The 25,466-nt window shown below is 58.3% G+C and overlaps 10 protein-coding genes across 10 annotated transcripts; 5 read left to right on the forward strand and 5 right to left on the reverse strand.

Annotated features, from left to right (window-relative positions):
• Positions 1-1,598: 1,598 nt before the first annotated feature.
• On the forward strand, positions 1,599-2,135 carry SCHCODRAFT_02716569 (uncharacterized protein; the record flags this gene model as incomplete). Its single annotated transcript, XM_050347061.1, has 1 exon — positions 1,599-2,135. A coding segment is annotated over one exon (316 nt), but the record flags the coding sequence as incomplete, so codon positions are not given.
• Positions 2,136-2,622: 487 nt separating this feature from the next.
• Positions 2,623-4,058, reverse strand: SCHCODRAFT_02641940 (uncharacterized protein). Its single transcript, XM_050346247.1, has one exon. The coding sequence runs from the start codon at positions 3,881-3,883 to the stop codon at positions 2,828-2,830; it is 1,056 nt and encodes a 351-aa protein (XP_050197679.1). The 5' UTR covers positions 3,884-4,058; the 3' UTR covers positions 2,623-2,827.
• An 8,381-nt stretch (positions 4,059-12,439) lies between these two features.
• On the reverse strand, positions 12,440-14,179 carry SCHCODRAFT_02517439 (uncharacterized protein; the record flags this gene model as incomplete). The annotated part of the gene is made up of 4 exons (XM_003025997.2): positions 12,440-12,723; positions 13,126-13,150; positions 13,199-13,298; positions 13,914-14,179. 4 exons carry the CDS (start codon positions 14,177-14,179, stop codon positions 12,440-12,442), a joined length of 675 nt encoding a protein of 224 aa, XP_003026043.1.
• A 1,163-nt stretch (positions 14,180-15,342) lies between these two features.
• On the forward strand, positions 15,343-15,759 carry SCHCODRAFT_02477014 (uncharacterized protein; the record flags this gene model as incomplete). Its single annotated transcript, XM_050342750.1, has 1 exon — positions 15,343-15,759. A coding segment is annotated over one exon (417 nt), but the record flags the coding sequence as incomplete, so codon positions are not given.
• A 231-nt stretch (positions 15,760-15,990) lies between these two features.
• Positions 15,991-16,564, forward strand: SCHCODRAFT_02641943 (uncharacterized protein). Its single transcript, XM_050346248.1, has one exon. It carries the CDS (start codon positions 16,033-16,035, stop codon positions 16,417-16,419), a length of 387 nt encoding a protein of 128 aa, XP_050197681.1. The 5' UTR covers positions 15,991-16,032; the 3' UTR covers positions 16,420-16,564.
• A 4,438-nt stretch (positions 16,565-21,002) lies between these two features.
• SCHCODRAFT_02641944 (uncharacterized protein) lies at positions 21,003-22,438 on the forward strand. The gene has a single exon (XM_050346249.1). It carries the CDS (start codon positions 21,177-21,179, stop codon positions 22,230-22,232), a length of 1,056 nt encoding a protein of 351 aa, XP_050197682.1. The 5' UTR covers positions 21,003-21,176; the 3' UTR covers positions 22,233-22,438.
• A 97-nt stretch (positions 22,439-22,535) lies between these two features.
• Positions 22,536-22,715, forward strand: SCHCODRAFT_02517300 (uncharacterized protein; the record flags this gene model as incomplete). Its single annotated transcript, XM_050343370.1, has 1 exon — positions 22,536-22,715. A coding segment is annotated over one exon (180 nt), but the record flags the coding sequence as incomplete, so codon positions are not given.
• A 197-nt stretch (positions 22,716-22,912) lies between these two features.
• SCHCODRAFT_02672706 (uncharacterized protein) lies at positions 22,913-23,698 on the reverse strand (the record flags this gene model as incomplete). The annotated part of the gene is made up of 4 exons (XM_003025996.2): positions 22,913-23,096; positions 23,208-23,395; positions 23,480-23,547; positions 23,599-23,698. The coding sequence occupies 4 exons, from the start codon at positions 23,696-23,698 to the stop codon at positions 22,913-22,915; spliced, it is 540 nt and encodes a 179-aa protein (XP_003026042.2).
• Positions 23,699-23,885: 187 nt separating this feature from the next.
• On the reverse strand, positions 23,886-24,368 carry SCHCODRAFT_02466022 (uncharacterized protein; the record flags this gene model as incomplete). The annotated part of the gene is made up of 1 exon (XM_050342656.1): positions 23,886-24,368. A coding segment is annotated over one exon (483 nt), but the record flags the coding sequence as incomplete, so codon positions are not given.
• Positions 24,369-24,619: 251 nt separating this feature from the next.
• SCHCODRAFT_01176992 (uncharacterized protein) lies at positions 24,620-25,465 on the reverse strand (the record flags this gene model as incomplete). Its single annotated transcript, XM_003025995.2, has 1 exon — positions 24,620-25,465. The coding sequence occupies one exon, from the start codon at positions 25,463-25,465 to the stop codon at positions 24,620-24,622; it is 846 nt and encodes a 281-aa protein (XP_003026041.1).
• Between the last annotated feature and the right edge of the window lies 1 nt (position 25,466).

Raw genomic sequence — 25,466 nt, forward strand, 5'->3', positions numbered from 1 at the left:
TGCGAGTGTCTGTGAGGCTGAAGAGCCCATCAATAATGAAAAATGTGTGTGGTGTATAGTGTATGATTTATAGGCGATCAACAGGCCATAATAATGAACACTGTCACGAAAAATTGAGATATAAGGGTATATATGCGACTTTTATATGATTTCCTTCGTGGCTGGGTATGTATATGCAACGCGAAGGAAGATGATCATCTGGAGGAAGATCCCCTTGCGTCTCCAAAAGCCATGGACAGCACGGTTCACCACGACTTGAGCGTTGCCGCATCGCGTCAGTCGGACCGAGGGCCGGCTCAAGCTCATCTTGGTCGTTGTCAATGTTTATAGCTGCTGCAACGTACGGCACCGCCGAAACAATCCAAGAGACGTTTATAGCGGCCCGAAAAATGGTGGCTCTCAGCCTCATACCATGAAGTCTGTGCATAGAATAACTCAGAATCACGTTGCTCACACTGATTCAGAGCAAATCTATTGCACTTGTGCTGCAGTGCTGCTGTGGTGCCGTTCGAGCAGCCTGTGACCTCCAAGTCCGTGCGGGAAGTCAGGTACATAGTTGATGTCGCCTGAAGTGTGCTTCTACGCAATCATGTGCTCAAAGGAGGGCTTGTGGACATGGTAACCGAGGAATCAATGCAGCTGATATCATGAAGCTCATCACGAGTGGCTGAGATTTAGCTACATAGCAAGGGTCCCCCTGCGGGTTTCGGTACACGGCTCCGTGAATACATTTATATCGGACACATCCCGCGTAAATTTATGGCAATCCCGTACTATGGAGCCCTTGTAACGCTCTCACAGATGTTGAATCACACGCTCAAAACTATAAACTTTGGATATATGCTGCTCTACAGGTGTTTATATAGCACTAAAACTAGCAAGCGCATACAATAGTATCTTCAAGCCATATTATTTGTTTTAGATCTACGTAGCTCACGCAAATGAACAAAAGATGGGTTGCGCGAGCGCGAGGAGGTGCGTTGTCAGCATTTGCCGAGGCACGTGCCGCGGGACGTGAATTCCGTCCGCAGCCGATATCCATCCTTGCCCTCGACCACCACCATCTCCATCGTCGACCCCGTCGACCGCTGCGGGCGCGGCTGGCTTGCGTCGAGCTGGACGCGAGTAGCATGCGCCTGCCCTCCTCACCTCGCCTCGCCGCTTTTCAGCCGCCTCCATGGCCACCGCGCGCTGAACAGCGCCACGGTCCCGGTCCACTCCCCACGCCCCGGACGCCCTCAAGAGCCCTCACCCACCATACCCCATACTCCAAAGCCCCCACCGCCGTCGTCGCTCGCGCCTCGGCCGCGCTGCTGACGTGGTCGCCATGGCAACATGGCGACCATGTCAGCGTCAGCGCGGCGTGTCCACGTTGCACACCCTACCTCGCCGCTCACCCGTGCCGTTCATGATGTCCGTGCGCGTGAGCGGTGATGGGCATACATGCTGGCATGCCGGTCATGCTGTAGTAGCATGCGCCGGCGCGGCGTGAGGAAGCGCGCGGCAGCGGCGAGGGCGCGCGCGGACCGCCGGCCCGTTCCGGCATTTGCCGGTTACGCGCCTGTGCTGACGTGTGAGCGCGCACGCGGCGCAATCGCGCGTCGACGGCGTCCGCGCACCCGACGAGCGCGCGAGCGTGCCCGGCATTCGCCGGGAACGCGCAGCTCGACGGTCGGCGCTGCGGCAGCGATTCGAGCGACGGGTCACGCGTCTCGGCATTTGCCAAGGCGCAAGCGTTCGACCCGGCGATGGCGCGCGCCACGAGGCGCGTCGTACGGCGAGCAGCGACGCGGCGAGGAAGCGTGGGAAAGTACTCGAGCGCGAGGCGGAGGTGGCGGGGCGGGCCGAGGCGGCGGGATGGCGAGCGGTGCGGGCACGTGTCGCGACAGTGAGGAGCGCGCGTCGGGGCGATAGCAGGCGGAGGGCGGGCAACGATGAGCGCGACCCGGCATTTGCCGAGGCGACGACGACGAGCAACAGTAGGCCAGGACCCCTACGAAGGGCCCTGGCAAATGTAGCTACAGTGTGTAGCTACAAACTCAGCACTTTGTAGCCAGCCGTTCTATGGCAGATGTAGGAACACGGAGCCCATACGGGCTGGACTGTGTAGTTACATAGGTCCTGCCAGTGGTGAAGGACAAGCACCGGCGCGCGCTCGAGCCGCACTCGCAGAAGTGCATCTTCTTGGGGTACCCTCCCGGGACCAAGGCCTGGTTGTTCTACAACCCGGCCACCAAGAAGACGGTCATTTCGTCGCATGCGGTGTTTGATGAGCGCTACATGCCGGGGACGTCGCTCAAGAGCCTCAATCTCATCACTGCGGCAATTATAGACCGAGGTGAAGGCCCTCCGGACTTTGGGGATTTTGCTGATCAAGGGGGTGATGTGCCGTCGCCTCCTAGTCATCGTCATAGCGCGGATGACGATGATGTCGTCTCTTATGATGATCAGCCACCTCCCCCGTCCGGACAGCCCGCTCCCGCTGGTCCGCAGCTACAGACACCGCCGCCTACATCGCCGCCGCGCGCCCCCACCACGCCTGAGCAGCCATCCACGCCGCTTCAGCAGCCAGCTGAGCCTACCACGCCGCCTAGTGCGCGTCCGCCGCCGCCATCTGTGTTGAGATGGGAGGGCGCAGACACAAACAACAGACCACAGATGACGGTCAGAGACAAGGCTAAGTGACAGCGTGATACGTGACTATAGGTAAATATCCCCTTTGGGCCGGTCCAAGCACACCAACTCCAACACTCCCACCTGTGCGCCAGACCGCAGAGAGACTCCCACCTAATCCAGCAACTCCCACCTAACCAGCCAAATCCTACCATCACGTGTACAGCCTAGAGACTCCTCCCCACGATCCACCGGCACCGGAAAAGTCGAAGGCATCATCGTCGGCGTCATCGGCAGATGGCAGCGGTGGAGATGGCGAGCGAGAGGCAGCGGGGGAGGGCGAGCGACGAGCTGGGATAGTGTACACACCATAAGCCGACTGGGCGAGGTGCTGGTGTTCGCCCTCTGCCTCCATGACCGCGAGCGAACTGACCATGTTCGCGTTGAGATGCGCGCGGTCCGAAATCTTCTGCCGGATGGCCTCGGGCATGTTGTACATGCAGAAGGCGGCGATATGACCTGCACGCCCGCACCGATGGCAGGCGTCACCATTGACGTTGCACCAGCGGTAGCCCTTGTCGTCCACCCATCCTCCAGTCAGGTCAGCCTGATGACCATCAGGATGCCGCGGTGCACGCGACCCTCGTGCCGCATTTGCGGCCAGCAGCGGGCTGGGAGAGTACTCCTCCTTCTTGACGACGTCAACGTTGAGCGCAGGGGAAGACGTCAGGGTGGAGATAGCGTCGTCGAGCTTGGGCTCGGTGGTCTGCGCGAGGAGGATGGTGGTAGTGGCGATGAAGGCATGGTGGACGTTCATGAGGATGACGTCCAGAATCTCGGTGTCCGAGATGGTGATACCCATATCCTTCAGGACCTGCGCCTTGGCCCTCACCTCGACGATGAACTGCTCAAGCGACTGGGTGGGGAAGTCATGAGAGCACTGGTAAAACGCTTTGCGTGCAGCAACGCGCCGGGCCCTGGTCGAGGCAGTGTACTTCGCCTTCAGCGCCTTGTACAGCGCCTGGCCACCACGTTTCCCTGGCACCCCATCCTTCACATCCTTCTCCAGCATCCCAGAGAGGACATACCCGATGGCGTTGTCCAGTGCTTTCTTGGACGAATCGAGCGAAGAGTCATCCACAATGTGGTCAGCACCAACGCCAGTGCAGAAGTCGATGAAAGCCTCTGCAAACGAGTGCCAGTTGGCCTCGCCTCGCAGCTTCTCCGACTGCTGGAAGATAGTGACAGCATAGGAGGGGAGGGAAGACATGATGAGTGGTGGATGGTGCAGATAAGACCGATCGATCAAGTGAAAATTTTTTGAGAATGAGAGAATGGGTTTTTCTGGAGGAAAAAGCGAGTTCTGAGAGGTCTGGGGGGTTTTTGGGTAAAGACTAGAGCGCGGGGCTCATAACCTGTTGAGATGGGAGGGCGCAGACACAAACAACAGACCACAGATGACGGTCAGAGACAAGGCTAAGTGACAGCGTGATACGTGACTATAGGTAAATATCCCCTTTGGGCCGGTCCAAGCACACCAACTCCAACAATCTGCGCCCCGCCCGTCCCGCACTGCGCCGCCTAGCAAGGCCGCGCTGAGAGGCAGGCAGGAGCGCGCGCAGGAGCAGCAGCCAGCGCCGCGCCCTGAGCGCAGTCCGTCCCCTGCTTGGGAGACAGTTCGGCCGTCTACCTCGAGCGGACCGCCACCGTCGCGTCTGCCTCGGGCAACCAAGCCGACCCATAGCTTATCCGAGCGCGAATTGACGACTCGCGCTTGGCAAAAGCAGCCTGCGCCGCCTTCTACAGGCCGCGCTACATCGTCTACACCCGCGCCGCAGCCGCAGGTGACGTCCCCTAACCGGTTTGCGCCGTTATCCGGCCAGATTGAGGAGGTGGATGAGGAGGAGGAGGAGCAGGAGGAGTGCAGGGAGCAGGCGCAGGATGAGGAGGCGCAGGACAGAGAGCAGGCAAGGAAGGAGATGATGGATTGGGCTGGGAGTGATGATGAGCTCGCTTTGACTGACAGCACGCCTATCCCAGGAGCGCACGTTATGCAGGCCGGCCTCGACTACGTCTTCAGCGGCATCACTGAGGAGGACTGGTCGGTTGAACAAGCCCTCAACTACGCCCTCTCGACCACGGTCGCGTCCGACGCGCAGCAGGGCGAGCCCAAGACGTTTGCAGAGGCGCTGCTACGTCCCGACAAGGCCAAGTGGATCGAGGCTGCGTTTGACGAGGTGCAGGCGCTGGTGGACAACGGCACGTTCGAGGTGGTCGAGCTGCCGCCCGGCAAGCGCGCTATTGGCAGCCGGTGGGTGTTCAAGGTCAAGCGCAATGCTGATGGGTCTATCGAGCGGTACAAGGCGCGCTGCGTTGCGCAGCGCTTCTCGCAGCGCCCCGGCTTCGAGTACACCGAGACGTTCGCCCCTACGCCCAAGTGGGCCGCCATCCGCGCTATCCTCGCCCTCGCCGCCATGGACGACCTCGTCCTCTACTCCATCGACATCAGCAACGCGTTCTTGAATGGCGACCTGGCCGAGGAGATCTACATGCGCCAACCGCCCGGCTTCAAGCTCGGCATTGATCCTGACAAGGACTATGTCTGGCGCTTGAAGAAGTCGCTCTATGGGCTGAAGCAGGCGAGTCATGTCTGGCACGAGACGCTGAACAGGGTGCTTGTAGAGATGGGCTTCACGCGCATCCTCTGCGACCACAGCGTGTGGGTGTACGGTCGCGGCGACGCGCGCATCCTCGTGCCCGTCTTTGTGGACGACATGACGATTGGGTGCAAGACTGACGCGCAGGCGCTCGGTATCATTGGCGAGCTGAAGAAGCACTTCAAGCTGCGCGAGTTGGGTCCTACCACCTGGCTGCTGGGCGTTGCCATTGAGCGCGAGCGCAGCCAGCGCACGCTGTCTCTTTCGCAGCGCCAGTATGCCGTGGACGTCCTAGAGCGGTTTGGCATGGCCGACTGCCACCCGGTCACCACCCCGCTCGACCCCTCGCACAAGCTCAGCGCCGCCGATGCTCCTGTCACGCCGGAGGACGTCGAGTTCATGTCCACCCGCGCTAAGGAGTATGCCTCTGCCGTCGGCGCCATTGCCTGGCTCGCCCTCGCCACTCGTCCCGACCTCGCCTACCCGGTCTCAGTCCTCGCTCGCTTCACCGGCAACCCCGGCCGCTCGCACTGGCGCGCACTGACCCACCTCTTCCGCTACCTCAAGGGCACGCTTGACTACAAGCTGACCTATGACGGCAAGACAATGAACGCGCGCTCCGAGCTCTTCTACACCTACACCGACGCGGACCACGGCGGTAACCCGGACAACGGTCGGTCTACCAGCGGCCAGATCGTCATGATGGCGGGTGGAGCGGTCTCCTGGTCGTCCAAGCTGCAGACTATAGTCGCGCTTTCGACCACTGAGGCAGAGTACGTTGCGGCGTGCTCTGCCGGCCAGGAGATCCTGTGGATGCGCAACTTCCTGACCGAGTGTGGCTACTCGGTCAAGAGCGCACCCTCCACCCTCTACATTGACAACAACTCGGCGCTGCAGGTGGCCAAGAACCCGGAGCATCACGGGCGCATGAAGCACCTGGACCTGCGCTTCTACTGGCTGCGCGATGAGGTGCATCGCGGCAGCGTCCGCCTTGTCCATCTGCAGACAGCGGACATGCCGGCTGACATGATGACCAAGGCCTTAGGCCGGGTCAAACTGCAGCACATGGCAACGCTCTCTGGCCTTGGAGTTGGGCGCTAGGACGTGCTCGATCAAGGGGGTGTGTTGGAATTGGTGTCTACGCGCTCTCTAGCGCCTATGGTATTTTTCTGTGATTTTTCGGACTTTTTCCCGGTACTGTACGCTTACCTACAGTCTTACTTATGCGCTCGCGCCTTATTGCCGAGCGCCACATATTTCCTCGGCATTTGCCGTGCCCTCCTGCCTAGAGCGGCGCATCCGAGTCTTTTCTCTTCCTGACTCGTTTGCTGTCGCTCTAGGTGCGTAGTTATGCGTTGTATCTCGCTACTTATGAATCTGACTCGTTTGCTGTCGCTCTAGTGTGATCACTGGCTCGATTCTACCTCGGACAAGCTCGGGCGACGATGTCAACGACTGGGCGGCGCAGCTGGAGCGCGTGGGTGCCTCACGCGCACGCGCGGGCCTCTTGTCTCCGCTGACTCCCACCAACGACGACTCTCCTGGGGCGGGTCGCGGCCGCCAGTTGTCCAGCCGCGGCGAGCCATCCCTGCAATCAAAGCAGGCGCGGGCCACCAGCTCGCCCAGGACGATGGCAGACAATGAGCTGTATGTCCGCGCTGCCGAGACGGCGGAGGCATATTGGGAGCTAGAGGAGCACTACACGGAGCGGTTTGCGGAGGAGGCCGAGCGCTACCAGCAGGTGGAGTCGGCCCCTGCCGCGAGCAGGGCAAAGGTCAGGGAGTATGAGGCGTGAATTGCAGCGCTGCAAGCTCAATGTGAGTGTTCATTTTCGCTTCTCGGGGTTTCCTCTTGGGTGGGCGGGCGCATATATGCGTGTGTATGCGCTTTCCGACTGCATATATGCGTGTTTTGTCCGAGGTAGAATCGAGCCAGTGATCACACTAGAGCGACAGCAAACGAGTCAGATTCATAAGTAGCGAGATACAACGCATAACTACGCACCTAGAGCGACAGCAAACGAGTCAGGAAGAGAAAAGACTCGGATGCGCCGCTCTAGGCAGGAGGGCACGGCAAATGCCGAGGAAATATGTGGCGCTCGGCAATAAGGCGCGAGCGCATAAGTAAGACTGTAGGTAAGCGTACAGTACCGGGAAAAAGTCCGAAAAATCACAGAAAAATACCATAGGCGCTAGAGAGCGCGTAGACACCAATTCCAACACACCCCCTTGATCGAGCACGTCCTAGCGCCCAACTCCAAGGCCAGAGAGCGTTGCCATGTGCTGCAGTTTGACCCGGCCTAAGGCCTTGGTCATCATGTCAGCCGGCATGTCCGCTGTCTGCAGATGGACAAGGCGGACGCTGCCGCGATGCACCTCATCGCGCAGCCAGTAGAAGCGCAGGTCCAGGTGCTTCATGCGCCCGTGATGCTCCGGGTTCTTGGCCACCTGCAGCGCCGAGTTGTTGTCAATGTAGAGGGTGGAGGGTGCGCTCTTGACCGAGTAGCCACACTCGGTCAGGAAGTTGCGCATCCACAGGATCTCCTGGCCGGCAGAGCACGCCGCAACGTACTCTGCCTCAGTGGTCGAAAGCGCGACTATAGTCTGCAGCTTGGACGACCAGGAGACCGCTCCACCCGCCATCATGACGATCTGGCCGCTGGTAGACCGACCGTTGTCCGGGTTACCGCCGTGGTCCGCGTCGGTGTAGGTGTAGAAGAGCTCGGAGCGCGCGTTCATTGTCTTGCCGTCATAGGTCAGCTTGTAGTCAAGCGTGCCCTTGAGGTAGCGGAAGAGGTGGGTCAGTGCGCGCCAGTGCGAGCGGCCGGGGTTGCCGGTGAAGCGAGCGAGGACTGAGACCGGGTAGGCGAGGTCGGGACGAGTGGCGAGGGCGAGCCAGGCAATGGCGCCGACGGCAGAGGCATACTCCTTAGCGCGGGTGGACATGAACTCGACGTCCTCCGGCGTGACAGGAGCATCGGCGGCGCTGAGCTTGTGCGAGGGGTCGAGCGGGGTGGTGACCGGGTGGCAGTCGGCCATGCCAAACCGCTCTAGGACGTCCACGGCATACTGGCGCTGCGAAAGAGACAGCGTGCGCTGGCTGCGCTCGCGCTCAATGGCAACGCCCAGCAGCCAGGTGGTAGGACCCAACTCGCGCAGCTTGAAGTGCTTCTTCAGCTCGCCAATGATACCGAGCGCCTGCGCGTCAGTCTTGCACCCAATCGTCATGTCGTCCACAAAGACGGGCACGAGGATGCGCGCGTCGCCGCGACCGTACACCCACACGCTGTGGTCGCAGAGGATGCGCGTGAAGCCCATCTCTACAAGCACCCTGTTCAGCGTCTCGTGCCAGACATGACTCGCCTGCTTCAGCCCATAGAGCGACTTCTTCAAGCGCCAGACATAGTCCTTGTCAGGATCAATGCCGAGCTTGAAGCCGGGCGGTTGGCGCATGTAGATCTCCTCGGCCAGGTCGCCATTCAAGAACGCGTTGCTGATGTCGATGGAGTAGAGGACGAGGTCGTCCATGGCGGCGAGGGCGAGGATAGCGCGGATGGCGGCCCACTTGGGCGTAGGGGCGAACGTCTCGGTGTACTCGAAGCCGGGGCGCTGCGAGAAGCGCTGCGCAACGCAGCGCGCCTTGTACCGCTCGATAGACCCATCAGCATTGCGCTTGACCTTGAACACCCACCGGCTGCCAATAGCGCGCTTGCCGGGCGGCAGCTCGACCACCTCGAACGTGCCGTTGTCCACCAGCGCCTGCACCTCGTCAAACGCAGCCTCGATCCACTTGGCCTTGTCGGGACGTAGCAGCGCCTCTGCAAACGTCTTGGGCTCGCCCTGCTGCGCGTCGGACGCGACCGTGGTCGAGAGGGCGTAGTTGAGGGCTTGTTCAACCGACCAGTCCTCCTCAGTGATGCCGCTGAAGACGTAGTCGAGGCCGGCCTGCATAACGTGCGCTCCTGGGATAGGCGTGCTGTCAGTCAAAGCGAGCTCATCATCACTCCCAGCCCAATCCATCATCTCCTTCCTTGCCTGCTCTCTGTCCTGCGCCTCCTCATCCTGCGCCTGCTCCCTGCACTCCTCCTGCTCCTCCTCCTCCTCATCCACCTCCTCAATCTGGCCGGATAACGGCGCAAACCGGTTAGGGGACGTCACCTGCGGCTGCGGCGCGGGTGTAGACGATGTAGCGCGGCCTGTAGAAGGCGGCGCAGGCTGCTTTTGCCAAGCGCGAGTCGTCAATTCGCGCTCGGATAAGCTATGGGTCGGCTTGGTTGCCCGAGGCAGACGCGACGGTGGCGGTCCGCTCGAGGTAGACGGCCGAACTGTCTCCCAAGCAGGGGACGGACTGCGCTCAGGGCGCGGCGCTGGCTGCTGCTCCTGCGCGCGCTCCTGCCTGCCTCTCAGCGCGGCCTTGCTAGGCGGCGCAGTGCGGGACGGGCGGGGCGCAGATGGCGGCGGCGGACGCGCACTAGGCGGCGTGGTAGGCTCAGCTGGCTGCTGAAGCGGCGTGGATGGCTGCTCAGGCGTGGTGGGGGCGCGCGGCGGCGATGTAGGCGGCGGCGTCTGTAGCTGCGGACCAGCGGGAGCGGGCTGTCCGGACGGGGGAGGTGGCTGATCATCATAAGAGACGACATCATCGTCATCCGCGCTATGACGATGACTAGGAGGCGACGGCACATCACCCCCTTGATCAGCAAAATCCCCAAAGTCCGGAGGGCCTTCACCTCGGTCTATAATCTCCGCAGTGATGAGATTGAGGCTCTTGAGCGACGTCCCCGGCATGTAGCGCTCGTCAAAGACCGCATGCGACGAGATGACCGTCTTCTTGGTGGCCGGGTTGTAGAACAACCAGGCCTTGGTCCCGGGAGGGTACCCCAAGAAGATGCACTTCTGAGAGTGCGGCTCGAGCGCGCGCCGGTGCTTGTCCTTCACCAGAACATAGGCCAGACACCCAAAGACGCGGAAGTAGCCAACATCCGGCGTCTTGCCGGTCCAGGCGATGTGTGGGGTGGTGTCGCCAGGCAGAGCGGAGGTAGGAGCGCGGTTGGCGACATGGTTGTAGGCGGCTATAGCGTAGGCCCAGAACGAAGGCGGTAGCTTCGCCTCATAGAGCATCGAGCTAGCGCCATTGGCAAGGGTGAGATTAGCACGCTCAGCAACGCCGTTCTGATGCGGCTCATCTGGCTCTGTGATCTCCAACCGCCACCCCTCCTTCAGCGCCGCGTCCTTCATGACGTTGGAGATGTACTCGCCGCCCCCATCGCAGCGCAGTACCTCCAAGCGCTGTCCGCTCTCCACCTCAGCAGCTGCCTTGAACTGCTGGATAGCAGCCCAAGCGTCGCTCTTGCGCTTCAAGTACGCCACCCAGCGGCGCCGCGTCTTGTCGTCTATGAAGGTGATCCAGTAGAGGTTCGCCCCCTCTCTGGATGCGACCGGCATAGGACCCTTCAAATCGGTGTGAACCAACTCCAGGGGACGCGTAGCGCGCTCTCCTGGACTGCGCGGTACCGCCTTGCGCGTCTGCTTCCCCATGATACATGGCTCGCAGATCGGGTCCGGCGCCTCCTTGCTCTCAAACCGCATGCCCCTCACCAGCTTGCGCTGCCGCCGCTTTGCGATGTCTCCATGATTGACGTGCGCAAAGCGGCAGTGCCAGAGCGCAGCGTCGAGCGGGAGCGTGGTAGAGGTGGCGCGCTGCGCGCTGTGCGCAGGAGGAACGACGACGTAGCCGTCCAAGTAGCCCGTGTTCGAGTCATCCACTGTAGCGGTGCAGACGAGCACCCCAGCGCGGTAGACTTGCAACGCGCTTGTCCTTGATGCTGACCTCGTACCCCTTGTGCGCAGTGAGGTGGTAGATGGATAGTAGATTCGAGGTAAGCAAAGGAACATGAAGGACGTCAAAGAACACGATAGGTGTAAGCAACTTCTCCCCATCCACCGGCTGGTACTCCACCGACCCGATGCCCGCCGAGTAGACGATCGCGCCGTTCGCTAGGCGAACAGGAACACGATGCGGCGAGTAGGTGACGAACCAATCTCGCCGCGGCGTCATGTGTAGAGACGCACCTGTGTCGGTGTTGAAGTTAGCCGCAGCCTTGGACTGGAGCCACTCCTTGAGAGCGGGGGAGGAAGTGAAAGCGCTTGCCTGGCCAGCAGACTCGACGCGCGCAGCAGCGGCGGAGGTAGACGGCGTCGACGACGACGCATCGGAGGGACCGGAGGAGGGCGCAGAGGACGCGCCAGACGCGTTGGCGCCGCCCTTGTTCTTCTTCTTCTGCTGGCGCTTCGAGGTAGAAGCAGCGGCGGCGGCCTCCTCCTCCTTCTTCCAGTCCGGCTTGAACTTGGGGCAGTCGCGGATGAGGTGCGGGCCCTTGCAGTTGTAGCACTCGGGCGTGTACCCGGCGCGGTTGGCTGCGAGGGGCGTGCCGTCCGCCGTCATCCGGTGCGAGGCGAACTCGCGCGCGATCATGTCCTTGACCGTCTCGTAGGTGAGCGCCTTGTCGAGCAGAAGGGAGGTGTACATGTTGGCGTGCTGCGGGTTGGGGGAGGCGGCGAGCGCGCGCATAGTGACCATCGCCTTCAGCTCGAGGTCCATCTTGTCGATGTCGTAGCCGGTAGAGGGGCGCAGCGACTGGACGCGCGTCATGGCCTCGTCGACGCGCGAGAGGAGGTCAGTGAGGGCGGTGGTAGCCTCGGCGTCGTCGCCCAGGTTGACGTCAAAGAAGTCAGAGAGCGCGGCAAAGCGCGTGCCGGCCTCCTGGATGTTGAAGGCGGCCTTCATCGCGTCATAGAGGTCCTTGGGCGTGCTGCGCTTGTCCTTGAACTGCGGACGAAGCGACTCCTCCATGGCAAGCCAAAGCTCGCCAGCAGCCTTCTCCAAGCGCTGCTCATACTCCTCTAGGGTGCGGTACTCCGCATCAGTGACCGCGCTCGCGTCCTTGGGCTTGGGCTTGGTGACAGTGCCCTTGGCATAGCGCCAGAGGCCCTTGCTGGACAGCCAGGGCTGGATCTCGCTGTCCCACCAGCTCCAGTTGAAGCGGGTGAGGATGGGGCGGCCGTCTGAGTCACGCTTCGACATGGCGCAAAGAGACGGTTGTTGGAGACGATCGAACCGGCGAAAGTAGACGAGAGTGGGGTCGACGTGTAGGGGAGAAGGGCGCGGAGTGACTAGAAGTTGTTTGGAGAGGAACGGACGCGAACTGCGTGCGCGACGGCGAATATGAGGGAGGGTGTAAATTTGCGGTGATCGGAGGTGCTGGACTTCGCACGGCGATAGCGGCGGTACTGGCGATTTTCGCGGAGCGCGGCTCGGGCACAAGGTAGAGGAGGGTCTTGCGCGTCGAATGCCGCTCGAGCGGAGGGAATCGCAGCTGGTACGCGCGCACAGCGGCGAGTTTGAGTCGGGGTGTGGAACTGGCTGGTTGGGGCAGCTAGAGCGCGGGGCTCATAACCTGTCCGAGGTAGAATCGAGCCAGTGATCACACTAGAGCGACAGCAAACGAGTCAGATTCATAAGTAGCGAGATACAACGCATAACTACGCACCTAGAGCGACAGCAAACGAGTCAGGAAGAGAAAAGACTCGGATGCGCCGCTCTAGGCAGGAGGGCACGGCAAATGCCGAGGAAATATGTGGCGCTCGGCAATAAGGCGCGAGCGCATAAGTAAGACTGTAGGTAAGCGTACAGTACCGGGAAAAAGTCCGAAAAATCACAGAAAAATACCATAGGCGCTAGAGAGCGCGTAGACACCGATTCCAACAGAGCTCAGCGGGGATGCTTTCACGAGCTAAATAAGCGCAGAGAGCGCAAGACCTCAGTCTTCCTGCATATAGGATAGCGACTCAATTCATACCTAAATAAGCCCAGAGAGCGCAAGACTAAAGTACAGTCAGTATAAGTAAGAGTAAAGTAAGTAAAAGACATACCCTCAGTCTTCCTGCGTATAGGATAGCGACTGGGGCAAGGGGGTCCAGAACTAAAAATAGCGCACCAGGGGTGGGGGGGGAGGGGGGGTCTGAGGAGGCCCTAATTTAAAAGTCAACCCTCCTAGAGTTTTAGTGATGCGTGCCTTTCTGAGCACATATAAGGAGTCCATAGGCCTTATTCAACCTATACAAGTATTTTCTCGCTTCTTTTGATTCTTCAGGATTCCCCAACCACCCCAGCGAGGCTTGGCAGCACAGGCACGTGGCCTGGGACATCTGAGCCTGAGGGTACGAGCCACGTGCTTTGATTATTGAACTTTGTCATTTTGTTTAGAAGGGCTTTGAGTGCGATAGCAACGTCAATACATGTATACTCTGACTGAAATTGGAAGAATTAGCGGATTATTGGGGAGGTGGGAGGGCTGAGGCTCCGCGAGCGTCATTTCGGCATATGCCGGCGGTCACGTGCGGGGGGAGGGGGGGAGGGGTAAGGGCCTTAAGCTGAAAGTCGACCCGCGGTCATTTTCTGCAATCCCGGACCCCCCTTGGACTGGGGGCAAAGAAGGAAAGAATACACGCGTATGTACGGGGCCACTGGGGCAAAGCGTGGGGAAAAGTCATGTGATCATGTGACACCAACTCTGGGAATGTGACACAGTGATTCCTGGAGTTGGGAGCGGTCATGTGACTCCGGGTGAAGGCAGACTCGCCCTACCGACCACTTTTGACAGACGCGCGCGGCATCGCCGAGGGCTGCAGAGGGGCCACCTCTGGCGCTGCCGGGGCAGGAGCCACCGCGATTGTGGCGGGCGCCACAGGCGCACCCGCCACACTCGCCTTTGCCATCTTGCGCGCAGCTGGGGCAGCTACAGCAGGGCGAGCTCGCGTAGAGCGACACAGGGGCACCGCCCTGTTGGTCTGCAAGTCATCCGCCAGCTCAGCCTGTGGGGCCTTGCCCTTCTTCCCAGTTGCAGTCAGCATGGAGAAAAACCCAGAAAAGAGGAAGGGACACGTAGATAACACAAAGAAAAGTCGAAAGAAAGTCGAAACGTTACACGTGAGACGACTACGGTAAGACATAGGTGATGCAGATTTGACCAATGTCACCTGACCTTGTGTGACAGGCCCTAGATCAAGCGCATTGTTCCCACGGTTGAAGGGCGCTGCGAGATCGCCTGTGTTCGCAGTATATGACACGCGACTCGCAATCTGGTAAACGGGATATGTACGCGATAGCATTCTGAATGTTCATGAGAAGTTTCGTAGCATAGTGGGTCGGACTGAGCATTGAATTGTTTTCACCAAATACTATGCCTTTGACGTGCTTCAGCTGCTTCGTTGCATCTCAATGGGCTGTTTAGGAAGCCTTCCAAGTTCAATGAGTATGTAGATGTACTAGTTGTGATGTCAGTAGCATAAAGTCAAGATTACATGATATGTTCGATGAAAATACGGCTAGAGAGCGCTGCAACAGACATGCAAAAGAACAAGAGGTAAATATGGCCCACAGGCTTGTCATGACAGAGTACGGGTGAGGTGAGCAGGAACAATGGCAGGAGAGCTATGATAGTGACGAAAGCAGGAGCATGGTAGACAAAACTTAGCGCTTCTTGGCCTTCTCGGCCTCCGAGAATTGATTGAGAATATCTTATGGAAGTGTTCGGTGACCGCGGTACTTCTTTGCTGCCCAGGCTGTGATACGACCATCTGAGCCCCTGCGGTACGTGTCAATAAATTTCCAGGCATGCCTCGCATAGCTACAATACTCCCCTCCACAATTAAATTTCACACTCTGGCCCGGTGAACGATCACGTGCCTGATGCGCGCGCGCGTTCCGGGCGGTCCCGTAAAACACACCTTTACAATCTACACCTCGATGGTGTTGGGATTGGTGTGCTTGGACCGGCCCAATGGGGAAGTCCGCCAAATTAGGTAGTCATTGTTCCTATTGTACTCTTTGTCTCGAACCATCATCTTCGTGTTTGTGTTTGTGTCTGCCGCCGCCTTTTGCTCTCAACAGGTTATGAGCCCCGCGCTCTAGCTTACTCTACACCTCCAAAACAGTCTCTCTGCTTGCTTAAACCCTCATAAAACCTTCACAAAAATTTCCTGTTATCTGATCACCCTCTCTCGGCTCATCCACCATGTCTGTCATCTCTCCTGCCCTTATTAGAGGTCTGGACAATGTTCCCAAGCTCATGGGAGAGGCCGATTGGCATGCCTTCAAGGAGCAGCTGGCCCGCTTCTTCCGCGCTATCCAGGCTGGGTATATCACCGAGGACCCTGCTGCTGCAGTGCCTGAGGCCAAGAAGCCCCTCGATGCGGAGCTCGAGTGGCTGCTCTTTAGCAAGCTTGGCCCAGACCCCATGGCTCTGGTCAAGGAAGCTGAAGGGGGCAAGGCACTCTGGAAGGTGCTGAAGGAGAAGTACGAGAAGGCCACACCCTGGAAGCGCATGCATGCTCGCAAGGCATTCCAGCAGTGTCGCCATGACCCCTCGCACCCCATCGAGACGCACATCGCCAACGTCAAGGCGCAGAAGGCCATCCTCACTGGCCTAGGCGTCACCGTCTCTGATGACGAGGTCATGGACGTCATCCTCATCAATCTGGATGACTCTTTCGACCAGATACGTATCAACATCCTCTCCCAATCCTCCCTCACTCTCGACGTCGCGATCAGCATGCTCACCTCGAACTCTGGTGCGGCGTTCAACGTCAAGCAGGAGGAGTTCACTCCCTCGCTCCTTGCTGTCAACGCCGCTCGCGCTGGCCGTAGCCGCCAGGAGCAGGAGAGTCTGTCGGACGAGCGCCAGAATGACCCCACTACATTCTGGATGGACGACAAGGGATACCGCTGGTGCAACGTCAACAGCAGGGACTGTCACCGTTGCGGGCGCTCCGGCCATATCGCCGCCTTCTGCATGTTCGCCATGCCTGAGGCGATCAAGCAGAAGATCATGGACAAGGTGCACTTCAATGCGAACATGGCTGCCTCTATGGCGGAGCTCGACGCGGAGGCCGAGCAGGGGTACCAGATGGAGCAGGCTTATGGCACGTATATTGTTCCTGCCCGTCGGTCGTCCCCCTCTCCTCCTCCTTCTCCGCGTCCTGCTTCCCCCGCCCACTCGTCCTCGGCCACCACCCCCGTTCACCAGGGTTGTCCCCCTCGCTCGTCGAAGAACAAGCAGAGGAGTGCGCCGAAGATAATGCTCTTCACGTGATGGATATAGGAGGATGCGAATTTGGTGGGAGTTGCAGGATCCGGTGGGAGCTTGGTTAGGTGGGAGTTCTCTTGTGGTCCGGCGCACAGGTGGGAGTGTTGGGATTGGTGTGCTTGGACCGGCCCAATGGGGAAGTCCGCCAAATTAGGTAGTCATTGTTCCTATTGTACTCTTTGTCTCGAACCATCATCTTCGTGTTTGTGTTTGTGTCTGCCGCCGCCTTTTGCTCTCAACAGATGGCTACCCGCGGCCCATACAACCATTATGACAGCCCTCAGAAAAACCGCTTCATAGGGCGAGTTTTGGCTCAGGGTGGTGAGAACATCAAGCATGCCGCTGAGGCGGAGGGAATAAACAGCCGTACCGGATACGACATCTGGAGAAAATTTGATGTGGATGGACGGACACATCGTCGGCCTAGCTCTGGACGTCCTCGCATCTTCACCAAGGCCAAGAGGGCTCGTGCCATGCTAGAGATCCGTCGTAACAGACAGCACCCCTTGGACGAGGTCGGCGCCATTGTTGGGGTCTCTGCATCAACGGTACGCACCTACCTTCGGTCGAAAGGCTATCGACGGTATCGAGCGAGGCGTGTATACTTCCTCACTGCAAAGAACAAGGTCAAAAGGTTCGAGTGGGCCAAGCTATTCACCCGCCGTCACCAGTGGGACAACATCATCTACTCCGACGAAAGCTACTTCTATATCGACACGAAGAAGGACGCGGGCTTTGTCACTTGGCGCCCCGACGAGAAGTACGAGGAGGACTGTTGCATACCCACCTTCAAGCAGGCCAACATCCGGGTCATGGTCTGGGGATGCATCGCGAAAGGTCGGAAGGGCCCACTTGTCATTCTCAAGGGGGGTCCGGGATTGCAGAAAATGACCGCGGGTCGACTTTCAGCTTAAGGCCCTTACCCCTCCCCCCCTCCCCCCGCACGTGACCGCCGGCATATGCCGAAATGACGCTCGCGGAGCCTCAGCCCTCCCACCTCCCCAATAATCCGCTAATTCTTCCAATTTCAGTCAGAGTATACATGTATTGACGTTGCTATCGCACTCAAAGCCCTTCTAAACAAAATGACAAAGTTCAATAATCAAAGCACGTGGCTCGTACCCTCAGGCTCAGATGTCCCAGGCCACGTGCCTGTGCTGCCAAGCCTCGCTGGGGTGGTTGGGGAATCCTGAAGAATCAAAAGAAGCGAGAAAATACTTGTATAGGTTGAATAAGGCCTATGGACTCCGTATATGTGCTCAGAAAGGCACGCATCACTAAAACTCTAGGAGGGTTGACTTTTAAATTAGGGCCTCCTCAGACCCCCCCTCCCCCCCCCACCCCCTCCTTGGGCACCCAGGAAATGTTGGCTTAGGTGTAAGTTTTGTTACATTGTCTGGTGTGTTATTTCCACAAAATCTGGCGCAATTATCTGGCAGACATGTCTGATCATTCCCAGATTAATCTACTAGCTATAGTACAGATTATTCTGGCTCTATATACCCTACCAGACAATTCTGGCCCAGACTTATCAGGAGTTTCCCTCGCTATCCAGAGTTTTCGGAGTCAGCTCAGATTTGTCTGGCGTCACAAATTTATCCCGATATCTCTGGCAGTAATATCCTCCAGAATTATCAGCTGGGCTTTTGTCAAGCTTCCAGACAATTCTGCTCATAAGGATTTGTCCCGATAATGCTGAGCACATCAACTGCAGACAATTCTGGTGTACCCAGAGATCTCTGACCTTACAATCCAATAGGGCAGTTCAGACTAAATCAGCACAAGAGTATTGCTATATAACCACATGCATACATACAAACAAATGTAAAGCTGAGAGGGAGAAGCCTTACCTTGCACCACTCCTATAGTTCCCTATCTGCCTGGCAGTTACTGGTGAGGGTACCAAAGTGGCGAGAATGGGAAAGGGACCTGTGTAAAAGCTGTAGAAGTTAGGGATGCCAACACCCAGCATATGGCGAGGGCATCCCAACACGGCAAGTGAATAGCTACACTCACCTAAGTCAAGTGAATGAGGGAGGGAGGGGGAGAAACTTGATAGTGAGTGGTATCTGCATGTCAGTGAGTAAAAGGGCACGAGGAGCAGGGGGCGGGACGTACCGAACTGAATGACCGAATAGCGAAAGGGCCCGCAACGGCTTAAGTACGTGTCGTGGCAGCTAAAGTGAGGAATCCGTTAGTGAGAACACGCGAAGTTGTGCGGACGACGCACCGCCTGCTAGGTGGATGCTGACACGCGATCGCCGGCCGTGCTGTTGAACGCGCTAAGCACGTCGGACACGATGTCTTTCTGCGCAGGTGCCAAGCGCGCGCTCCCGCGCGTTTTGCGCGTCGACCGGCAGTGCTAGACACGTCAGGCGGGGCGGGGTGCCCCGCTATCGCGCGGTAGTCGTCCTTTTCGCAGGCGTCGCGCGCTGGTCACGGCGCGATGACACGTCATCGTTGCGCGTGCGAAGGAAGGCGGCGGCGGCAGCGGCGCGGGTGCGGAGACGGCGAGAGGGAGAGGCGGCGGCGAGAAGGGGAGGCGGTGACGGCAGCGGCGGGTGAGTGATGGCGGCGGCGAGAGAGAGCGAGAGAGAGAAGGAAAGAAGGAAGAGGTGACGCGTCAGCGCCCCGGGACGCGGTCCGATCGGGCCGGCCACGTGTTCGGCCCGGTTCGCTCCGACTCCGCGCAATTTTCGCGAAGTTCCAACTCGCGCTCCTCCGCCTCCTCTCCTCGTCCGCCTCTCCTTGCTGCCCGTCCGCCGCCGCCGCCTCCCTTCCTCCCCGTCTCCGCACCCGCGCCGTTGCCGCCGCCGCCTTCCTTCGCACGCGCAACGATGACGTGTCGTCGCGCCGTGACCAGCGCGCGACGCCTGCGAAAAGGACGACTACCGCGCGACAGCGGGGCACCCCGTCCCGCCTGACGCGTCTAGCAACGCCGGCCGCCGCATAATGCGCGCTACTTGCCTGTGCGGAAGGACGTCGCGTCCGACAACGTGCTTAGCACGTTCAACAGCATAGCCGGCGATCGCGTGTCCAGCGTCCGCCTAGCACATGGTGCGTCGTCCGCACATTTTCGCGCGTTCCTACTAACCAGGTCCTCACTTTAGGTACCCCCGGGTGTACTGGAGCTGTCTCGCGCCCTTGCACTACTCGGCCACGCGCTCTGGTACGTCCCACCCTCCGTTCCTTGTCCCCTTTTACTCATTGACGTGCAGACATGGCCCGCTACAGAGTTTCGCCCCCCCTTCCCTTTCATTCATTCAACCGAGGTGAGTACACCTATTCTTGCCTGCCACTCGCCACATCGGGATGCCCTCGCCATATGCTGGGTGTTGGCATCACCGACTTTCAGATCTCGAATATATTATGCCCTAGTGGCAGCACTTTCATCGTTCCCACCCCAGTACCCCCGTCAGTCACTGCCTGGCAGATAGGGAGTTACTGGGGTGGTATCAGGTAATGCCCCTCTCCCGCCCCTCATTAGATTACATTTTACTTGTACATATCTATTCATTTGGTATTTTACATGGGCTGATCTGTCTGGATTCCCGACTTACGTCTCGGGTGCACTGACTTGTCTGGTGCATTGGAGACCAGACATGTCTGACGCCCAAGAGGTGCGCCAGACTTGTCTGGCATTACCGATTTACCCAACAATTCTGGATGACCCGATATCTCTGTGGTCCCCCGACAATTCTGGATGAGCTGACAGGTCTAGACATCCAGATATCTCAGGATGACTTGACTTGTCAGGTGGACAATTCGGGTGAACCCGATATCTCTGCGTCCACCTGACAATTCGGGTGAACCTGATATTTCTGTGTCCACCCGACAATTCGGGTTGTCCCGATATCTCTGTTCAGCCGACAATTCGGGTCTAACTGATATCTGCACCATCCCGACAATTCTGAAGTCCCGACAATTCTGGATGTCCAGAGATATCGGATGGATGCAGAGATGTCACAACGACCCGAATTGTCGGCTGAACACAGAGATATCGGGTTGTGACATCCAGAGATATCTGAGCATCCAGAATTGTTGGGTCATCCAGAATTGTCGGGTAAATTGGTGATGCCAGACAAGTCTGGGCTGACTCCGAAAACTCTGGATAGTGAAGGAGACTCCCGATAAGTCTGGGCCAGAATTGTCTGGTAGGGTATATAGAGCCAGAATAATCTGTAGAGTACCTAGTAGATTAATCTGGCAATGATCAGACATGTCTGCCAGATAATTGCGCCAGATTTTGTGAGAATAACACCCCAGACAATGTAACAAAATTTACACCCAACCCCGGCATTATCTGGCAGCCTGAGCTGCCACCCCTGGTGCGCTATTTTTAGTTCTGGACCCCCTTGGTCATTCTCAACTATCCTGGGGGGAAGGGAGGGGGCATGAATGCTGACTGTTATCGGGAGGAGGTTCTAGAAGGTCCATTCTTGCCTTTCTACCAGGAGATGCGGAAGGAGCTGTGGAGGAAGGTCTGTTGGAGTTGGTGTGCTTGGACCGTCCCAAAGGGGATACTTACCTATAGTCACGTATCACGCTGTCACTTAGCCTTGTCTCTGACCGTCATCTTGTGGTCTGTTGTTTGTGTCTGCGCCCTCCCATCTCAACAGGTTATGAGCCCCGCGCTCTAGTCTTTACCCGAAAACCCCCCAGACCTCTCAGAACTCGCTTTTTTCTCCAGAAAAACCCATTCTCTCATTCTCAAAAATTTTCACTTGATCGATCGGTCTTGTCTGCACCATCCACCACTCATCATGTCTTCCCTCCCCTCCTATGCTGTCGCTATCTTCCAGCAGTCGGAGAAGCTGCGAGGCAAGGCCAACTGGCACTCGTTTGCAGAGGCTTTCATTGACTTCTGCACTGGCGTCGGTGCCGAGCACATTGTGGCTGACTCTGCGCTCGATCCGTCCAAGACAGCGCTGGACAACGCCATTGGGTATGTCCTCTCTGGGATGCTGGAGAAGGATGTGAAGGATGGGGTGCCAGGGAAACGTGGTGGCCAGGAGCTGTACAAGGCGCTGAAGGCGAAGTACACTGTCTCGACCAGGGCCCGGCGTGTTGCTGCACGCAAAGCGTTTTACCAATGCTCTCACGGCTTCCCCACCCAGTCGCTTGAGCAGTTCATCGTCGAGGTGCGGGCCAAGGCGCAGGTCCTGAAGGATATGGGTATCGCCATCTCGGACACCGAGATTCTGGACGTCATCCTCATGAACGTCCACCATGCCTTCATCACCACTACCACCATCCTCCTCGCGCAGACCACCGAGCCCAAGCTCGATGAAGCTATCTCTACCCTGACGTCTTCCCCTGCGCTCGACGTCGACGTCGTCAAGAAGGAGGAGTACTCTCCCAGCCCGCTGTTGGCTGCAAATGCGGCGCGAGGGTCGCGTGCACCGCGGCGTCCTGATGGTCATCAGGCTGACCTGACTGGAGGATGGGTGGATGACAAGGGCTACCGCTGGTGCAACGTCAACGGTGAGGACTGCCATCGGTGCGGACGTGCAGGTCATATCGCCGCCTTCTGCATGTACAACATGCCGGAGGCCATCCGGCAGAAGATTTCGGACCGCGCACATCTCAACGCGAACATGGTCAGTTCGCTCGCGGTCATGGAGGCAGAGGGCGAACACCAGCACCTCGCCCAGTCGGCTTTTGGTGTGTACACTATCCCAGCTCGTCGCTCTCCCTCTCCTCCTGCCTCTCGCTCGCCATCTCCGCCGCTGCCGTCTGCCGATGACGCCAACGACGATGCCTTCGACTTTTCCGGTGCCGGTGGATCGTGGGGAGGAGTCTCTAGGCTGTACACGTGATGGTAGGATTTGGCTGGTTAGGTGGGAGTTGCTGGATTAGGTGGGAGTCTCTCTGCGGTCCGGCGCACAGGTGGGAGTGTTGGAGTTGGTGTGCTTGGACCGTCCCAAAGGGGATACTTACCTATAGTCACGTATCACGCTGTCACTTAGCCTTGTCTCTGACCGTCATCTTGTGGTCTGTTGTTTGTGTCTGCGCCCTCCCATCTCAACAAGGTCTGGTTCCAGCAGGATGGAGCGCCTGCCCACCGGGCCAAGTTGACACGTGCTTGGTTCGACTCACGGAAAATCCCCCTTTTCCCCCACCCTGCCAACTCTCCGAACATGTTGCCTATAGAACCTATTTGGCACATCCTCAAGCATCGCTTGCGTGCACTCCCACGGCTCCTGACCACGCAGGAGGGGTTGAAGAAGACGATCAAAAAGCTATGGGATGAATTGACGGTGGAGGAGATTGATCATTATATTGCACAGATGCCGGAGTGAGTTTGGGCTCTGCTCAAGGCTAATGGGGGACACACCAAGTACTAGTTTATATCCATGCTATGGACCAGTGGCGGAGGCTTTCCCTTATGTACAAAAATCAAACAATTCAAACGGATGACCTCAGTGTGAAATTTTTTTGTAGGGGGGAGTAGATCAGCAAGGTTTGCAATTGAAGACCGCATAAATAAAATTGGCACTCACTGGCGCATCGTCTCTAGGGAGACTGTATCCAGTGCAGTGTGCACGTTGCGAACCAGGTCCTCCTCCGAAGACGACGCCGGATACATGCGGTAAGCGTGTTTAGCAGCGCCCCATGCCTGCTCAATGAAGTTGAGCTCGCAATGGAACTTCGGAAGGAACAGGACACAAAAACCGCGAGCGCTACACACATCCTCAAGGATAGAGTGCTTGGCCATGAAGTCGGGCTGGTTGTAAAGGAATTGCCGGCAGCAGCATCGCGTTGCGCCAGGTGCACATCAGAAGCCATTGCACTCGCAGAGAAGGCCAGCCTCTTCGCGAAATCCACGCTCGGGCAGGAACTCAGCCATCCCCTTGAAGCGACCAGGCAAGTCCGGGTGCTCCGGATCTAAGGGATGATAGAGACACTGCGTCACCCTGAGGGTCTTGCCATCCGGACCCACCTTCGTGTATGACGTATCCTTCATAGGCAGCCAGACTGTCTGGCGTATATGGCGCTCTTCCATCGCGGGGGCATCGCCTTTTGGGACGGCCCCCTTCGCTCCCTTCTTGCGCTGCGGCTTGACCATTTTGAGCTCGTGAAGCACATTTCCCTTGGCGTCGGTGACCGTCTTCTTGATGCCGAAGTTGGTGTCTGCGTCACCGGGCTTTTTGGGATAGGGAGATGGCCCCTTCAGCATCCAACGCGCGGACAGTGTGTCATCTGCGCGCTTGCGGTGAATGGTGGTGTTGTCGTAGACGAACCAGTGTTCTTCGTTGGGGTAATCATGCTCGAGGATGTTCATAGCGCGTTCAACCTGCCAAAACATTTGTCAGATCGCTGCAATCTGCTTGACATGTGATGCTGGGACTGACCTGCTTCATAACCTCTTCACTTGTGAAGTACCTATCTTGGTTGACCCCACACTTCCAGGTCACCCACGCGTCTTGGTCCGAGCTCGTTGCGCACAGAAAACCATAGTCGGCAGACACGTAATCGGCCACCATATACGATGCTCCTTCTCCCTTTGCTCGAGGTGTAGGTGTGCTGTCCTTGTGAACCCAGACAACATCGCGTCGATCATTAGCGTAGAAAGTAGACTCATTGTGGAACCTGATGACAAGCAAGCGATTACGAGGTAGTGGGCCGAGCGTGTCGAGGTGTGTGAGGATCCAGGTGCATGTTTGGTGCTCTGCCTCAGTGATAGCGGGCAAGAATTCCTTCTGGCAGTACCATACGACATTGCGCCGCTCGTGACCATCAACGTACTGCCCGCAACGAGTCCTACGCCATCTGTAGCCCATCCGCCACAGCCATTCCCCCGCAGTAGCCAGCGATATACCCTTGTGGATCCCGTATCGGCTCCTCACATCCGGACAGTCGATATAATCGACGACATCCTGGCGTGAGATGTACTTGCCCTTCGACTGGAGATGGAGGGCGAGCTCGTTGCACAACGCCTCGTTATCCAAAATGCTGCGCTGTACCGATGCTGCGGAATGGCTTCCCGATCGCGCAGTATATCCTTTGCATATGCGCACACACGCCTTGCCCATGCAACACCCTGCCCATTCATCCGTGCAGCTTCGAGGGATGCTGCGATCCACTGACCCGCCTTACAGCCCGACATGAAGGAGTTCAGTATGTCGACTATCCATTCGAGGCGGGTTCGAGTCCACAGATCGCACTGGCACACCTTGTGCTTGTAGCCTTTGTTGCGCGGAGGTCATAGATAGGTGTTCATGATGTGAGTTTGTAGTTCTGCTGCCTGAGTGACTGTCGGAGCTTTGCGATACTGATAAGAGAGGAAGGGCTCAAAAGCAGTATCGGTTCCTTTCTTCATCTTCTGTGCCTTCCGCTTGCGCGCGCAGCGCTCGGCGGCACGCATCGACAGACTCGGGCGAGCAGTAGGCGCAGGTGAGGCTGGAGGCACCTGCGGCGACGCATCGGATGCGGGCGAGGCTAGAGACGTCTGCGGCAACGCATCAGGCGCGGACAGCAGCGCTGTAGAACTGGACTCCGCCGCCTGCAAAGCTTCGAGCTTGAAAACCTCCAGCTTGTCCTCGTCAATCTCCCATTCTGAATCGGGCGCAGAGCGGTCGGTGGCATAGGTATCATTCGAGGGAAGGCTCATGTCATCCTCCGCATCCAATGTGTACTCGGAGGGCGCATACGAGTCTTCAGATCGTGCATCTGATGATGGGCATGGCTGTTCGGCGGGTATGGGGAACTCCGCAGAGCAGTACGTGGCTGCCCACTCGGCTTGCACGCAGTAGCGGGCTGGTTTTGACTGCAGGGACCGACTGTTCAGGAGCCAGACGGTAGGATCATCAAGAAGGCGCTCTGACGGTGGAGGGGGGATGCAGGGAGCCTTGTCGCCTCCCGGGTCCGCATCTGCTGACATTGTCGATGTGGCAGGAGGCGGCACTGAGGGCAGCTTGCAAGTTCGCTTGTATTCCTCCTCAATACGAGCATATTCAACTGCCGCGCGCTTGTAGAGTGCTGCATCGAATAGGTGGGGGTTCTGGGTGTTCGGGACCAAGGGAGTCAACAATACAGGCGGCTCATGCATG

The sequence above is a fragment of the Schizophyllum commune genome (assembly GCF_000143185.2).
Source record: "Schizophyllum commune H4-8 unplaced genomic scaffold SCHCOscaffold_13, whole genome shotgun sequence".
NCBI classification, from domain to species: domain Eukaryota; kingdom Fungi; phylum Basidiomycota; class Agaricomycetes; order Agaricales; family Schizophyllaceae; genus Schizophyllum; species Schizophyllum commune.